The sequence below is a fragment of the Lipotes vexillifer genome, unplaced genomic scaffold, assembly GCF_000442215.2.
Source record: "Lipotes vexillifer unplaced genomic scaffold, Lipotes_vexillifer_v1.1 scaffold205, whole genome shotgun sequence".
Classification (NCBI taxonomy): Eukaryota; Metazoa; Chordata; class Mammalia; order Artiodactyla; family Lipotidae; genus Lipotes; species Lipotes vexillifer.
The window spans coordinates 352,045-369,992 of record NW_006781396.1 but is presented as its reverse complement, the minus strand read 5'-3'; the positions used below and the strand labels follow the sequence as shown (position 1 = coordinate 369,992).

General features: G+C 40.1%; 1 protein-coding gene and 1 non-coding gene across 2 annotated transcripts; one reads left to right on the top strand and one right to left on the bottom strand.

Moving 5' to 3' along the window:
- Positions 1 to 572: 572 nt before the first annotated feature.
- Positions 573 to 15,485, top strand: NUDT13 (nudix hydrolase 13). Its single transcript, XM_007454667.1, is given in 11 exon segments — positions 573 to 655; positions 9,047 to 9,170; positions 9,172 to 9,187; positions 10,438 to 10,572; positions 11,397 to 11,503; positions 12,606 to 12,731; positions 12,896 to 13,002; positions 13,727 to 13,886; positions 15,282 to 15,404; positions 15,407 to 15,439; positions 15,441 to 15,485. Coding segments are annotated over 11 exon segments (1,059 nt in total).
- TRNAE-UUC (transfer RNA glutamic acid (anticodon UUC)) lies at positions 14,939 to 15,010 on the bottom strand. Its single transcript has one exon. It is a non-coding gene; the product is annotated as a tRNA-Glu (tRNA).
- Positions 15,486 to 17,948: the final 2,463 nt, after the last annotated feature.

Here is a 17,948-nt window from a genome sequence, read left to right as displayed (position 1 = left end):
CTTTTCTCCATGTAGTGATTCAGGGATCCAGGCTCTTCCATCTAATGGCTGTGCCATTCCAGAGTCTTCCAAGCAGACAGGGATAGAGGATGAAGAAGGCATACCACTACTTAACTGTGTCAGCCTAGAAGAGATACACATCACTTCTAGTCACATTCCATTGTTAAGACCTAGTTTTGGTCCTATCAAAGGACCAAAGGAGGAGAGAAATGTAGGCCTTGGCTTGGCAACTACCACCCAGAAAGAATTCCACAATATGGAAGGAGGAGCACATATTTTTTCATGTATAGTTAGCTGATTCTCACAACAACCTGTGAGGTAGGCAGAACAGGTTTCAATTTTGTAGATTAGGAAAGGTACTGAAAAGTTGAAATCCCACAGCTAGTTAGCAGTATAAATGCAATTTAGAAGCCAGATCATCTGACTCCCATTCAGTTTATCTTTCCTTAGTATTAAATAGTGATCCTATTCTGGCTTAAAGTATAACCCTCTTGGTGATTCATTACTTTAAATTGCATGCTATGATCTCTCTCTTTTTTTTCTAAACTCCTCTTTCCCCTAAGGACCTGACAATGTCCCTGTATTGTGGAATTACTTGCAGGAGAAAATCTTTTTGGTGCTATAGGCTGCTGTCAACCTATGTCACTAAGACATGGTGAGTTTTGACCAAACTGAGCTCTGATTATTATATCTTTGGTCCATTAAATTATAAAATATAAATATCTCAAATCCTATATTGGGGATTACGGATATATGATTAAGATTTACGTATAAAGATGTTCAATGCAAATTATTTATAATTAGAGAATTTCTAAACAATTAAATTTCCAATATCTAAAATGTCTGACATACTTAAATATAAGTTCTTTTTTTAAGATAAGAACTTTGGGGACTTCCCTGGCGGGTGGTTAAGACTTCGCCTTCCAATGCAGGGCGTGTGAGTTAGATCCCTGGCTGGGGAGCTAAGATCTCACATGCCTTGGGGCCAAAAAGCCAAAACATAAAAAAAAACAGAAGCAATACTGTAACAAATTCAATGAAGACTTAAAAAAAAAAAAGATAAGAACTTTGTCTTTTCCCCTATGGTACCCCTAGTGCATAAAACCCTAGTACCTGGCACATAGTAGGCACTGAAATATTGTTGAATGGATGAATGAACAGTAAGGGAAAAATTAATTAAATCATGATATACCCATATGACAGAATTAAAAACTATACTGAATAATAGTTCATCAAGGTTCCTGAAAATAAGGTAGATAACTCAAGTCCCTGCATACCACCTGCATACCTCCCCTATCCCCCCGCAACTCCCTCCCGCAAGAACTAAACCACAGTGAAAGGCAGACTAGAAAAAAAAAATCTACACCAGTACAGGAAGGTGATAAAGGACTTCTTTGTCCCCAGCCCGGGCAAATATAAAATCTGTGAATTTGAAATCAGTAGCCTGCTCTCATTCAGTTTTGGGGTTTAAATTTGCACCATCTATGTGGTGTGGTCCAAAACCCCCAAACTAAGAAAAGACTTTAAGTAGTATTTGTAGATTTGCAGATGTAAAACCCCTCTGGAGGGATACAATCACAACCAGGGCTTCCCACACTGAAAGCTCTGCCATACATGAGTGCCCAGTTCAATATTTAAAGGCACATAAACGTACACAATCTTACATGAGCAAGAGTGAGAAGACAACAAAATTGCAATACTTGTTTTAGATATTGTTGGACATTTGGGTTATTTACAGTTCTCAGGCTGAGACTCTAAGAAGAATAATAGGATTACTGAAGTCTAAAAAATGAGTGTTAAAGTGATTACAGGGCTTCCCTGGTGGCGCAGTGGTTGAGAGTCCGCCTGCCGATGCAGGGGACACGGGTTCGTGCCCTGGTCTGGGAAGATCTCACATGCCGCGGAGCGGCTGGGCCCGTGAGCCATGGTCGCTGGGGCTGCGTGTCCGGAGCCTGTGCTCTGCAACAGGAGAGGCCACAACAGTGAGAGGCCCGCGTATCGCAAAAAAGAAAAAAAAAAAAAAGTGATTACATGTATTGAAAATGAATTAAAAATCATAAGGAAACTAAAATTCTATCAGTAAAGAATATGGTGTGAAAAATGTTAATATGCTTACCAAAAAAGGCTACAAAGTAGTAGATCAGTTCTAAAAGTACTTATTGCATATGTATAGATGCATAATATTAATAGTTTGGAGAATTCCAAGGTATAAACAATGATCATCTCTGAGTGGTGGGATTCTTTTTTTAAAATAATTAATTAATTAATTAATTAGGCTATGTTGGGTCTTTGTTGCTGCGCGCGGGCTTCTCATTGCGGTGGCTTCTCTTGTTGCGGAGCACGGGCTCTAGGCACACAGGCTTCAGTAGTTGTGGCACATGGGTTCAGAAGTTGTGGCTCATGGGCTCTAGAACGTAGGCTCAGTAGTTGTGGCACATGGGCTTAGTTGCTCTGTGGCATGTGGGATCTTCCCAGACCAGGGCTCGAACCCATGTCCCCTGCATTGGCAGGCAGATTCTCAACCACTGAGCCATAGGGAAGTCCCTTTTTTCTTATTATAAAAGTTAAAAAATAGTCATTCTATAGAAATCAGAAAATACAGTTACCAATTTTTTTAAAAAATGGAAATCATCCAGAATCCCACCACTCGGGGACTTCCTTGGTGATGCAGTGGTTAAGAATCCGCCTGCAAATGCAGGGAACACGGGTTCGAGCCCTGGTCCGGGAAGATCCCACATGCCATGGAGCAACTAAGCCCATGAGCCACAACTACTGAAGCCTGTGCACCTAGAGCCCCTGCTGCACAAAAGAAGCCACCGCAATGAGAAGCCCACACACCGCAACAAAGAGTAGCCCCTGCTCGCTACAACTAGAGAAAGCCCACGCGCAGCAACGAAGACCCAACGCAGCCATAAATAAATAAATAAATAAATTTATTTTTAAAAAACCCTGCTCCTATGTTATGGGGGTATAAACTAATAAGAAATAAACAGTTTAAGTTTGATAATTTTAGTGTGTTATGGTTTCCAAACTATTATACTTAAAGGTGAAAAATGCATTTGTAAGTTATTTATTTATTATTGAGGTATAGTTGATTTACAATATTATATTAGTTTCAGGTGATTAACAACGATTCAAAATTTTTATAGATTATATTCCATTAAAAGTTATTATAGAGTCTCTGGGAGGGCTCACGCCAAGGAGTACTTCCCAGAACTTCTGCTGCCAGTGTCCTTGTCCTCACTGTGAGCCACAGCCACCCCCCACCTCTGCAGGAGATCCTCCAACACAAGCAGAGCCTTGGACCCTGAACCTTCAGAGACATTTCTGGTGCCCCTCATTGTCCTATGTTTTTAAAATGAAGAAGTTTAATTTCTGAAAAGTTTTGGATGGCTTAACTGCCTCCTCCCCTGGCAGTAGTAGCAGCAGTGGCAGTAACAGTGGTGGCGGGGCTGGAAGTGGTTCCATGCATCCAGGAGGGACTGCAGGGGTGCTCAGAGAGGAGATTCAGGAAACCTTGACTTCAGACTATTTCCAGATTTGTAAGCTTGTGCAAGTGAAAGCATGCAAGTGAAAGCTTGGAGTCCTAACCACTGGACCACCAGGGAAGTCCCACAATTGATAGTTCTGTTGTTAGTAGTAATACTAGTATTGTAGCTTTGAAACTATTTTATGCATAATATACATTATATACGTATATGTTATGTATATGCATAAGCAAATACGCAATCATGTTAATGTCATTAAAACCAAGATTTTCAGTGTGAAAGCAAAGGGATATGAATATTATAATTGATGATTTAATTGTTCACTTAAATTGGAAATATCCATATGAATGCATGATTTAGTTTTCTTTCTGAAATTCACATATTTCCTAGCTTTATTTACTGAGAGGGCATAGAAATATGACAGTCTGGGTAGAAGTGAGCATCCCCAGTGCTGATCATAGTCTCTAAAAGCCATTTCTCAACAAAAGGAAGAAGAGTTCCTTGAAAAAAATGGCTGATTCTACATCTGGGGCAGGAAATGTACCAGATGAGCTTGATACCTCTTGCTATGCCAGAAAGCAGGAATGCTTTCAATACCACTGGGATTGTGTGGATACAGGGGCCAACTTCAGGGAGTTCACATTGGCCAAATTTGGGACAATTTGAGCCTTGAATACTGCAATGTATAAAGCATAACATATACAGGCATACCTCATTTTATTGTGTTTTGCTTAATTGCACTTTGCAGATACTGTGCTTTTTACAAATTGAAAGTTTGTGGCAACCCTGCATCAAGTAATTCTCTTGGAACAATTTTTCCAACAGCATTTGCTCATTCCATGTCTCTGTGTCATGTTTAGGTAATTCTCACAATAATTCAAACTTTTTCATTATAATTATATTTGTTGTGATCTGTGATCCGTGATCTTTGATGTTACTATTGTAATTGTTTTGGGGCACCACGAACCTGTGCCCATTTTTTTTTTTTAACGTCTTTACTGGAGTATGATTGCTTAATGGTGTGTTGGTTTCTGCTGTGTGGCAGGGTGAATCAGCTGTACATATACATGTCTCCCCGTGTCTCTTCCTTCTTGTGTCTCCCTCCCTCCCACCCTCCCTATCCCATCCCTCTAGGTGGTCACAAAGCACAGAGCTGATCTCCCTGTGCTATGCGGCTGCTTCCCACTAGCTATCTATTTTACGTTTGGTAGTGTATATATGTCCATGCCACTCTCTCACTTTGTCCCAGCTTACCCTTCCCCCTCCCCGTGTCCATTCTCTAGTAGGTCTGTGTCTTTGTTTCTGTCCTGCCCCCTAGATTCTTCATGACCTTTTTTTTTTAGATTCAATATATATGTATTGGCATGCGGTGTTTGTTTTTCTCTTTCTGACTTGCTTCGGTGTGTGGCAGACTCTGGGTCCATCCACCTCACTGCAGGTGGCTCAATTTCGTTTCTTTTTATGGCTGGGTAGTGTTCCATTGTATGTATGTGCCACATCTTTTTTATCCATTCATCTGTCGATGGACACTTGGGTTGCTTCCACGTCCTGGCTATTGTGGATGAAGCTGCAAGGAAAATTGTGGTACATGACTCTTTTTGAATTATGATTTTTCTCAGGATATATGTCCAGTGGTGGGATTGCTGGGTCGTATGCTAGTTCTATTTTTAGTTTTTTGAGGAGCCTCCATGCTGTTCTCCATGGTGGCTGTATCAATTTACATTCCCACCAATGGTGCAGGACGGTTCCCTTTTCTCCACACTCTCTCCAGCATTTGTTGTTTGTAGATTTTTTGATGATGGCCATTCTGACAGGTGTGAGGTGATGCCTCATTGTGGTTTTTATTTGCATTTCTCTAATTGATGATGCTGAGTATTCTTTCATGTGTTTGTTTTGCCTGGTCTCTTAAAATCACTTCCTAACTGATTTTGTCACCTCTTGTTTTACCCTATTCCAATTCATTTTGTTATAATAATGGTTATTTCTGAATTATAATGTAATTATGCCATTTTTCCTGCTAAAAATTCTATGTTGGTTTCCCTAGAGCAGTGGTGATCTAGAAACAAAAGTCTTATGTAAAATCCCAACAAAGTAACACCTATTAAAACAAATAAATATGGCACTTTATTGGTGTACATTAAAAAAAAGTTATTATAAAATATTGGCTATATTCCCTGAGCTGTACAATATATCCTTCTAGCTTATTTTTTATTGAAGTACAGTTGATTTATAATGTTTCAGATGTACAGCAAGAAAATGCATTTCTAAAAAAAGTGTTCCAGTCAAGAAAAATGCAAGGAACTTTTTGGATCTCAGTCCCAGTTCCAGTGAGGCCCCAGGTTTAAGACCTTAACCTGGATGCTTTTGTAGATGTTTTGCTTTTTAGGATCTTTAGGGCAAAGGACAGGTTGTATCACTCCTACTGTTCTTTTACAAAGTTAGCATTTTGTTCTATTGTTTATATTTGGTAACTTCTGAGTGGCACATAGCTCTCCTTTGACATACATTAAGACTTTGTCCCAGGAGGTTGCAGTCACTCACAATAAGTATAAAAATATCATGAGTATTCAAATCTCAGAAAACTGTTTCTTTTTTCTTCTGTTTACAAAGCGCTCACTGCAATCGCTTTTATCATACAGTCAAAAATAGGTTCCTATAGATGCCACTGGGGCATGTTTATCATTTTACTTTGTAGTTTCATGTGCAGCTAACTCTACCGGTGTTACAAAAGCTCCCAGATCCTATAGAAAATATCTGTAAACTGTGTTTCCTACTTAAGTGACAAAATATGCCATATACCTGAGAGTCTGTTGTAGGGCTTTCAGCAGTCAAAATCATTATCCCTGGGAGTTCCCTGGTTGCCTAGTGGTTAGGACCATAGGCTTTCACTGCTGGAGCTTGGGTTCAGTCGCTGGTCGGGTAACTGAGATCCTGCAGGCTGCGCAGCAAGGTCAAAAAAAATCATTATCCCTAAGGCTGCAGAAGGAGAATCCACATTCAGTCCTCCCTGAATCACGCAGTTCCTGCCCTGATTCCCAAGTCTCTTGAAAGGATAGACTTAGGCCGTCCTTAATGAAGGTACAGAACTTGCTCCATTACTTTTCTTTTTAGAGAAACTAATTACAGAATGTTCTCTTTTTCTACATTTTAATTTTGGCTATTGAAAATATTACACTTTGGGGCTTCCCTCGTGGCGCAGTGGTTGGGAGTCTGCCTGCCGATGCAGGGGACACGGATTCGTGCCCCAGTCCGGGAGGATCCCACATGCCACGGAGCAGCTGGGCCCGTGAGCCATGGCTGCTGAGCCTGCGCGTCCGGAGCCTGTGCTCAGCAGCGGGAGAGGGCACAACGGCGAGAGGCCCGCGTAACACACACACACAAAAAAGAAATTATTACACTTATTAAATAAGTGTAGGTCAAATATGGCTTCACTTTCATCAATGATCCCTTCAGTAGAGATAAGAAGCTAACGGCATCCACTTGGGAGAGTAGATGTTTGAAACAAGAGTGCATTGAAGATAAAAGTTGCTCTTTATCACCCCTAGATTGAATAAGGGTTTCTGAAGGTATACTGTTTGTTCCTTGTCTGCAGTAATAAAGTCTGCTCCCATCTCTAGGTGCTCTGTGGTTGATGTTTTATCACTGAACTTGTTTTCCTTTCACTCCACTGCATGTAAATTCTTGCCTCACAGCATAATATTGGCAAAGTACCTTGAGGTTCAATTCAGTAAATATTTATTACCCTTGAAGTTCAATTCAATAAATACTTATTGAATTGAGCCATTCAATATGCTAATTACCCATGATACAGAACTAAGGCAGACCCTGCCCTTAAGAAGATCATAGTCATTTTTGATAAAGGAGGTAAGAATACACAATGGAGAAAAGTCAGCCTCTTCAATAAGTGGTGCTGGGAAAACTGGACAGCTACATGTAAAAGAATGAAATTAGAACACTCCCTAACACCATACCCAAAAATAAGCTCAAAATAGATTAAAGACCTAAATGTAAGGCCAGACACTATAAAACTCTTAGAGGAAAACATAGGCAGAACACTCTATGACATTAATCACAGCAAGATCCTTTTTGACCCAACTCCTACAGAAATGTAAATAAAACCAAAAATAAACAAATGGGACCTAATGAAACTTAAAAGCTTTTGCACAGCAAAGGAAACCATAAACAAGACCAAAAGACAACCCTCAGAATGGGGGAAAATATTTGCAAATGAAGCAACTGACAAAGGATTAATCTCCAAAATTTACAAGCAGCTCATGCAGCTCAATAACAAAAAAACATACAACCCAATCCAAAAATGGGCAGAAGACCTAAATAGACATTTCTCCAAAGAAGATATACAGACTGCCAACAAACACATGAAAGAATGCTCAACATCACTAATCATTAGAGAAATGCAAATCAAAACCACAATGAGGTATCATCTCACACCAGTCAGAATGGCCATCATCAAAAAAATCTACAAACGATAAATGCTGGAGAGGGTGTGGAGAAAAGGGAACATTCTTGCACTGCTGGTGGGAATGTGAATTGATACAGCTACTATGGAGAACAGTATGGAGGTTCCTTAAAAAACTACAAATAGAACTACCATATGACCCAGCAATCCCACTACTGGGCATATACCCTGAGAAAACCATAATTCAAAAAGAGTCATGTACCAGAATGTTTACTGCAGCTCTATTTACAATAGCCAGGACATGGAAGCAACCTAAGTGTCCATCATCGGATGAATGGATAAAGAAGATGTGGCACATATATACAATGGAATATTACTCAGCCATAAAAAGAAACGAATTTGAGTTATTTGTAGTGAGGTGGATGGACCGCGAGTCTGTCATACAGAGTGAGGTAAGTCAGAAAAACAAATATCGTACGCTAACACATATATATGGAATCTAAGGAAAGAAAAAAAACGGTCATGAAGAACCTAGCGGTAAGATGGAAAAGACACAGACCTACTAGAGCATGGACTTGAGGATATGGGGAGGGGGAAGAGTAAGCTGTGAGAAAGTGGGAGAGTGGCATGGACATATATACACTACCAAATGTAAAATAGATAGCTAGTGGGAAGCAGCTGCATAGCACAGGGAGATCAGCTCGGTGCTCTGTGACCACCTAGAGGGGTGGGATAGGGAGGCTGGGATGGAGGGCGATGCAAGAGGGAAGAGATATGGGGATATATGTATAGCTGATTCACTTTGTTATAAAGCAGAAACTAACACACCATTGTAAAGCAAGTATACTCCAATAAAGATGTTAAAAAAAAAAAAAGATCATAGTCTTTCAGGGGAGACACAGATTAACAAATAGCACCATGTAAGTGCAACCACAGAAGTATGGGCAAGGTATACAGTAGGACAAAGGAGGGAATGACCCCCTGTAGCCACCTCAAATCCTTTTTTGAAGAAATTTAGGATGTAAATAAATAAAAGGAATAACCATGGTAGGAGACCAGTGCAGGAACAGAATTCTCAGATGAATGCTGTAAAAGAAACTAAGTGTGGTTTTGTAATGCTTTGATTATTTCCAAAACACAGGTATTTATCTGAGCTGAAGGAAGATGATGATGCATGTAAAAAAGCCCAGCAGACAGGAGCATTTTACCTCTTTCATAACCTGGCTCCTTTGGTTCAGAAATCAGAACATCAATACCTGGACCCGCCAGCATAGCCTATTAGGTAAGCCCAGAGTAGACTAGTAAAGTAGACCAGGCTGTGGCCGCTAAGCAGAACTCGGTCCATATCAAATCCCTGAGAAGAATCCTCCGAGTTTAGAGTCCAGATTTTTCAAACTTCTTCTGCCAATTAATTATTTAACGTATAAACCTGAATTGCCCAATCGAATATTTTTTGGTGATGGTTTGAACCACTATAGCCTTAAACCAAGGGTCAGGAAAACTGCTGTCCAAATTGGAACCGATGTCTGTTTTGTAAATACATTTTTAATGGAACACAGCCTCACTCATTCATTTACATATTGTTTATGACTGCTTTTGCACTACAATGGTGAAACAGAGTATTGTGACAGAGACCGTATGGCTCACAGAACTTGAAATATTTTGCCAACCCCTGCCTTGGACCAGCAATTTCCAGCCTCCAAGGAGCTGTTCACTGTTACACTGTTTTAAGATTTGCATCATGACTTAATTTCTCCTTAGAAGGGTCAAAACTAAACGTGAACTAAAATTGTTTTGAGAACTCTTTTAAGGTATATAACTAGAGATATCTAAGCCATTGGGATTTGGCATTCAAGCTGCTACCTTGAGTTTTATATGATGTCACTACGCACAAACTTCTAAATACATTGCCAGGGTCAGATGTTGGAATACTTAGATAGGTAGTTTCTAGCAGTGCATAAGTATATGAGGATGTTTATCAGAAGGCACTAAACATTATTTATAGATTAGCAATATAATCTTGTATTATGAACAAATAAATATGAGCCCTTCATGCACAGGAGAATAGATTTTCTCCCTATACAGCACTTGTCTTTACAGACCAGGGTCTCAGATGAGTAGTCTACCCTGGCCCACAAAAGCAGCATGATCTGAAGAGTAAATTATAGAACTGCTTTGGTCTCTCTACCATTTTAAGTTTGACACTTATTTTTTTTTCCAGTGCTTTAATAAGTCAACTATCATGTATCTTTAAAACTAGGGGATATGCTCCTTTCATGATACAATCATAGAGTAATACAGTGTTACACAGAAAGAATTCCTTTAAACTTCAGATTGCTGATGAGAAAACGGAGGCCTTGAGAGGTTAAGTGATTAGGCCAAGATTACATAGCTAATTAGCTGCAGGGCAGTGACTAGACGCCAGCTGTACCTACTTCAAGTTGAAGTAGATGGTTTCCAATAAGTCTAGTATGGCTCTGATGGTTTAATTAAAACCCTTGTTTTCTTCCCTTCTCATTCTGTGTTTCTTAGAGTTGGAAGGGCTCCTGGGTAAGTTTGGGCAGGACATGCAAACAATAGAAGATTCCGTGCTAACTGGATGCTCCGAACAGCAAGAAGCCTAGTTTGCTCTGGATCTAGGTCTAAATAGCTCCTCTTCCATAAATGGTACATAACATTATTCCTGATGGGTACTTCCCAGTGGTTCTTAGACTTTGGGATTCCACATAATAGTAAAATTTCAAAGAACATTTTAAGAATACAAAACAATTTCAATTTTTCTTAAGTTAGGACCTTAAAAGATAGTACCATCTACCATCATCATCACTTAAAGGACATTTTAATGCTTTCTTTCTCAGCTAGGTGGTGGTACAAAGATGTTTACTGTATTATTCTCTGTACCTTTATACATTTTATATGTCTTAAATATTTCATAAGAAATGTTTTAAAATTCATGACATTATTCTTACTTCTCTTATCAATGCAGGTGAATAAACATGTTACCTTGGAGTAGCTCTGGGTCTTCAGACCTGCATTTGGGAACTGGTTTGCTAGAGGCTCATGGCTCCTGTCAGGCTTTCCTTCTCTCTTTCACGGTGTAGCTGTAAATGTAATGATGCTGGAATGAGGTTCAGATAGGAGCTTAGAGGTCCCCTTTCATCTTTTTATCCAGGGATAGTGTGTGGCTAGTGCAAATGTTCTTATTGCCCCGAAGAGGATCTTGGGAAACACTATGCTCTAATGTTTCCCAAATTTGCCTGAATATAAGAATCTCCTGGTGCTTGTTAAAAAATAAAGATTTCTGGGCCTCACTCACCTGCTATTCATAATCTCCAGGCAGGCGTTTGAGAACCTGTATATTTTTTTATTCTCCCTAGTTGAGTCATATTAGGTGAGTTTGGGAAACACTGTTCTAACAGAATATACTTGAGAGGGTCCCTGAGGTAAAGCTTGACATTCATTTCATTTTGTTCTCTTTTCTAATTTTTTAACTTCCTTACAGAAACCTGAAATGGAGACAGAGCTCAAGGGGTCTTTCACTGTGCTGAGGAAGGCTCTCTTTCAGCTGAATGTGAAGGATGCCTCCTTGCTATCCACTGTAGATTGATTTCTTGGTTCTGTAGGAAATTAAATAAAGTAGTGTATACGGAAAACATTTGATTTTTTTTTTTTTTCACACCATAGTCCTTCCTACAAACCTTGGCAGAAGGACAATGTGCTGTAGGGAGATTGCTTATTCTTCTTTCTTTTACCCTGTTTTTGGCAGGACCGTTGTTAGTACCATTGTCTTCTGAGGGTGTGCAGATATATGGCAATATGATCTATCAGCCTTATAAACATTTTTAATGACCCACAGCATGACATATACATCATGAGAAGTTATTTTATATTGCTTTAACGACTTGTCCTCCAGCTTTAGATTTCACTTGCTAAAGTGCTTTTGATTGCCCATTTAAAGAGGTATCTCTAAACATTTTTAAAATTATTTATTTATTTTTGGCTGTGCTGGGTCTTAGTTGCGGCACACAGAATCTTCGTTGTGGCATGCAGACTTCTTTAGTTGCAAAATGCAGATTCTTAGTTGCAGTATCTAGTTCCCTGACCAGGGATGGAACCCAGGCCCCCTGCATTGGGAGCGTGGAGTCTTACCCACTGGGCCACCAGGGAAGTCCCTAAACATTTTTTATTTGCAAAAAAATTCCAACTTTATTGGGAAGGAGTACATGTTGAGGTGTTTAATTATACTGAAAATGTTTTCTTTTTAAGCTGGCTCATAAGTTCACAGGTGTTCATTATGATATTTTATATATCATATTTTTAAAATAATTAATAATATATTTAAAATATGCTTTTTAAAAATTCATACTTCAGAGAATTCCCTGGCGATCCAGTGGTTAGGAGTTGGGCTTTCACTGTTGTGGGCCTGGTCAATCCCTGGTCGGGGAACTAAGATTCCGCAAGCCACGCGGCACAGCCCCCCAAAATAAAATAAAATAAAATTCATACTTCAGATGCTAGAGGACTATGTTCAAATAGTTTCCTTATTTTAAAGTTTAAATAGTTAATACGCATTTAAAGTAGGTGAGCTGAAAAGGGATTGGTGTGTCCCTTTGAGTTGCTCTAAGTAGTAGCCCCAGCACCATTATAGATGAGCCCCACATTCTCTCCAAATGAAACCAAGCCCATCTTTGTATTCCTAGGCTCAGCCTCTTCTCCGTTGGCATGATGCTCATCAGTTCTGCAGCAGAAGTGGACAGCCCACCAAGAAGAATGCGGCTGGCAGCAAGCGTGTATGCCCTCCCAATAAGATCATCTATTATCCACAGGTAAGCATCGCTTTAAAAGGTCAGTAATCCAAGAAGGCTGTGCACTACTTTGTCTTGTGGATGGAAGCCTGTACAGCTAAAAGGCTTTCCTTAGTTACCCATTACTTTGTTTCATTAACAGGCCCCAAAGCCCTAGTGCCCAAGTTTCCATCCCCTTTTCCTAGATGACTCCTGTGGTGATCACTCTGGTGTCAGATGGGACTCGATGCCTGCTTGCCCGCCAGAGTTCCTTTCCCAAGGGAATGTATTCTGCCTTGGCAGGTTTTTGTGATAATAGGTAAGGAATTTCGGGCATATACAGATAACACTGAAAGACATGAAGTCTTATAGTATGAAATAGTATGTATTTCTTACTCTTGTTGCCATAGTGCTTGGTGTCTCAAGCACATTCTTCCCTATTACATCAAGAAAACTTCTTTGTGGCATCAATTTTCCAATATTTTATAGGCAAATTTTCAAACATAAGCATAGCTGGAAGATTTATACAGTAAACACCCATATACTCACCACCTAAATTCCATAATTACTATGTTTACTTTATCACATATCTGTCTATCCATTCCTCTATCCACCCATTAATCCATCTTATTTTTTGATGCATAGATTGCAGACATTAGTACACTTCCTCCTAAATATTTCAACATGCATATTAATATTATATTAACTAGAATTTAATATTTATTTACAGGTGTTTTTTTTTGTCAGTCTATTGGGGTAAAATTTGCAAATGGTGAAATGTGGCATTTGAACTTTATTAAAAACCTGAGGGCAGCAGTAGCCTCTCTGACTCTTATTTTGTGTAACTAACCTAGTAGGTTCAAGTATTGTGGTTCAATACCCAACTTCAGACTTGATTCCTAGTGTAGAGACTCAGAGATTTAGGGCTCCCCCAAGAGTATTTCATTGACTTGGGAGCCAGTTTTGCACTGCTTTCATCAACGGGCTTCTGTATCACCCTTCCTGCTGCAGGGCTGTCCTGAATTAATCTGTGTGCTTATAGGTGAAAGTCTGGAAGAGGCTGTCCGGCGAGAAGCTGCAGAAGAGGTGGGATGGGAGGTGGGAAGACTGCAATACTCTGCATCTCAGCACTGGCTCTTTCCTAATGGCACACTCATGATTGCTTGTCATGCAACTGTGAAACCAGGGCAGACAGAGGTGAGTTCTGATGCTTCCCTTATGATATATCCTTTGCCTCATCCAAGCTGGTCTGTAGGTACTTACTAAGCACCTGTCTAGTCCAGCATTGTTTAGATTATACAAAGACATGTAATATATGATTTATACCTTTAAGGAATTTGCAATCTTATAAACAACTGATCACCATAAAAATTGGGAGTGCCAACACAATCACCATTCTTCCTTGTATATATCTCAATCATGAAACAATTTATCTTGCATCATCAGGAAATTAACAGTCTTGCATAGAATAGGCACACAATAAATAGATAAAATTTAATGATTGATTTCAGAATTGGTATTATTGCTCCAGTCAGGATGTTGGGGACTAATAATATAAAATCATAGGAACTGGGGCTTCCCTGGTGGCGCAGTGGTTGAGAATCTGCCTGCCAATGCAGACGACACAGGTTCGAGCCCTGGTCTGGGAAGGTCCCGCATGCCATGGAGCAACTGGGCCCGTGAGCCACAATTACTGAGCCTGCGCGTCTGGAGCCTGTGCTCCGCAACAACAGAGGCCGCGATAGTGAGAGGCCTGCGCACCGCGATGAAGAGTGACCCCCACTTGCCACAACTAGAGAAAGCCCATGCACAGAAATGAAGACCCAACACAGCCATAAATAAATAAATAAATAAATAAATACATTGTGTAAAAAATTTAAAAAAAAAAAAAAAATCATAGGAACTTCTGATTGAAAGGGACTTAGATGTTGTCTTATCCCACCTCACCTTGCTCTAACATCCCTGACAGATGCTGTTGTGGTCCCTATGTGCCAAAGTCTATTTTGTGCTTTGGTTTCTATACAATGAATATCTAATCTGTCTCAGCTCCCTGTGGATGCAGTTTGCATTTTTGCTTCTTGCAAGGCAGATACTATGCTTTTGACTATCATTAATTAACACATCCTTTAAAGAAGAGTAACATTTATATGTTCTTTTTTTAGTTATATAATTTTACCTCTCAATGTTAACCACTCTTTTTTTTTTTTTTTTTTTTTTTTGGCCATGCCGCATGGCTTTCAGGATCTTAGTTCCCCAACCAGGGATTGAACCTGGGCCACAGCAGTGAAAGTGCCGAGTCCTAACCACTGGACCGCCCGGGAATTTCCAAACCACTCAATATTTTACTATTTGAGCTTCCAGGATTTAAAAAATTTTTTTTTAATATTTAAAATATATACTTAACTCTCATCTCTTAATTATGGTACTTTTGCTTCTGGACCCTATCTAGAACTGATTATCTCCCAGACTATAGATCCCAGATATTACCTTCTAAGATTGCTCAGTTCTGGAACCATTTTCTCATCTTTGGCCGTCGTATTCTAAGTTTTGTATCTCCTAACCTTATATCCTGTTTTTCCTTATGTCTTTCAGATCCAGGTGAACTTGAGAGAACTAGAAGCAGCTGTCTGGTTCAGTCATGATGAGGTGGCCACAGCCCTGAGGAAAGACAACCCATATTATCAGCAACAGAATGGGGCTTTCCCATTCTGGTTGCCCCCCCTAAGTTAGCCATTACCCACCAACTGATAAAAAGAGTGGGTGGAAAAACCGACCTGTTCTATCCTGCCTGCTTAGCTCGGATCAGGCCACCTAATCAGATAAATCCCTCCTATCTCAGAGGGGAACATCAGAGATCAACTGATGAAGAGGTGGTGACAAAAGGTCATCTCCAGGCCAACATCATAAGAAGGCAGAGCAGATGGCGAGCCTCCAGCAAGGCACATCTGCCAGCAGTGTTAATAAAAGAAGTTCCTAATCATAGGCAATCAAAAATGCCAAAACTGATGAGATGACAATTGTCAAAATCAGAGGGAAAGCTGAAGCATTAGTTCGGATATGGGCCCTTGCTCATTCATTTTCTCCTGTGCTTTGGAAGCAAACATCTTTTGGCATGTGGCTTGTCAATGCTGGGTTTATACTAACTGCCAAAATGTGCCTGGTATAATTTTGGTTGCAACTTTTATCTTAATATTGAAAATATATAGCAGATCTCAACCCTCTACTGAGTTCCTTTTTATCCTTGTACAATTTTAAAAACTAGCACATTTTTTTTTAACAAATTTATTTACTTATTTATTTGTGGCTGTGTTGGGTCTTCGTTGCTGTGCGCGGGCTTTCTCTAGTAGCAGCGAGTGGGGGCTACTCTTTGTTGTGGTGCGCGGGCTTCTCATTGCGGTGGCTTCTCTTGTTGGGGAGCACGGGCTCTAGGCGTGTGGGCTTGGTAGTTGTGGCTCGCTGGTTCCAGAGCGCAGGCTCAGTAGTTGTGACGCACGGGCTTAATTGCTCCGCAGCATGTGGGATCTTCCCGGACCAGGGCTCGAATCCGTGTACCCCGCACTGGCCGGCGGATTCTTAACCACTGTGCCACCAGGGAAGCCCAGCACAACATTTTTGAATTTGTGTAGAGGTAATTATTTTGTACATGGTAGTTAAATAAGTCATATTCCTTTAAGTCCTTCATCCCAGGAAAGTGGGAGTTAAGGTCTTCCTCAAGGTACTCTCTAGTAAATCAGAGGCAGTGACGTTCTGTTGAGGTAACTGCATGCCAGTGGGGCTCAAGAGCATCTTTTTTGCTGTTACTTGCTCAGTTTGTGACCCAGGGAAAAGATTATCACTTGCCATGCCTGTTTTCCTAAACGTAAAATGGTTGCTGCCTTTTGCACACCAAGTGTAACTTCAACGAAGTGATCAGTGAAGATGAACCATTTCTTGAGTTTTATGGGATAAACTAAATTTAGGATTTCTCATCATTCATATATGCCATTCTAAACCTTGTCATAGGGAAGCACTTATCTGGAGGAAATGAAATAAATTTCTGTACCTTTGTTCAGATGTATATTTCTGTCTTATGAAGTGAGAAAATTGTAGAAAGTGAGAATTGGGGGTGGGAGTAATCTATTAGTGTGACAAACATTTAAGTCCAGATTCCAAGTCTGTGGAATGACTAAAGCAATATTCAGAAGAAATCCTGTTAGAGATCTGTTTGAAAAGAGGAATGGCTGGGGAAAGTCTTATCTTCAGGTACTTTTAGGCAACTAACTAGTGATTAAAGACACAAGTGCCAAAGACCCTAAGATTATTCACACATCCAAGTCCCACAGGACTAAGTAAAAGAGATTCTAGAACTAGAAAGATTGAAGTGACTGAATTTCCTTTTGATCCCAAAAGGTTGTTACTCTCACCATTGCCAGCAAAACATCATTGCTTTGGGGAAATCAAACTGCCTTCATCAGGAAATGTTGAGGGATAATACGTGATAGGACTTGATTGTCCTGTTAGATTGGCAGCTTGCCCTGACCTGGGCTGAACCTAGCATGTAGAAGGGAAAAGCACTCTCGAAAGAGACATCCTGAGATTTCTTCATATCTTGCAGTTAGAAGAAAACAGTTCAGGGTCCATGTGTATTACCATCTCCCAATGTTTTCTATCTCTTTGTGGGTGTGTTTGTGAGCACATGTGTACACAGTATTTTCAGACTGGGGAATCTGAAAATACTGATAGAAAGGGGAGTGTGCAGGACTCCTGGTTGTGAGTTTCTCAAACTTACCATGGAGTGTTTACTTTTGGATTAATGTGTTGTGCTGGAAAAGAAAAAATGAGAATGGCTAATAGGAGGAGCTGCAACATTGAACTTTGTTTCCCAGCAGTGAGTGGGAAGAGGGCTTTGCTTCTTAGAACTCCAAGGATAACTGAAAGCAGAGGCCAAAGAGGGCAGGGTTGGGATACTGAAAAATGGCAGATAAATAAAAGAAACTTTGGTGCAGGGCTCACCTGGCTGGAGAATATTTATGTGGCAATGAATCATGAAGGTGCTAAGGATAAAAAGAACCCAATGGGTCCATGAAGAATAGCAAAAACAGGTAAAACGCTAAAATTATTGGACACCTGAGGGAGACAGACTCAAGGTCATTGGTAACTGGAATAAAAAAGCAACTCATTCATTCCTCATGTTTGCCTATCTACCTTCCTTCCTCTACCCAATATTTAATTCTCGATAAACTTAATGTTCTAAACATGGAGTGTACATCTTATCTCAAG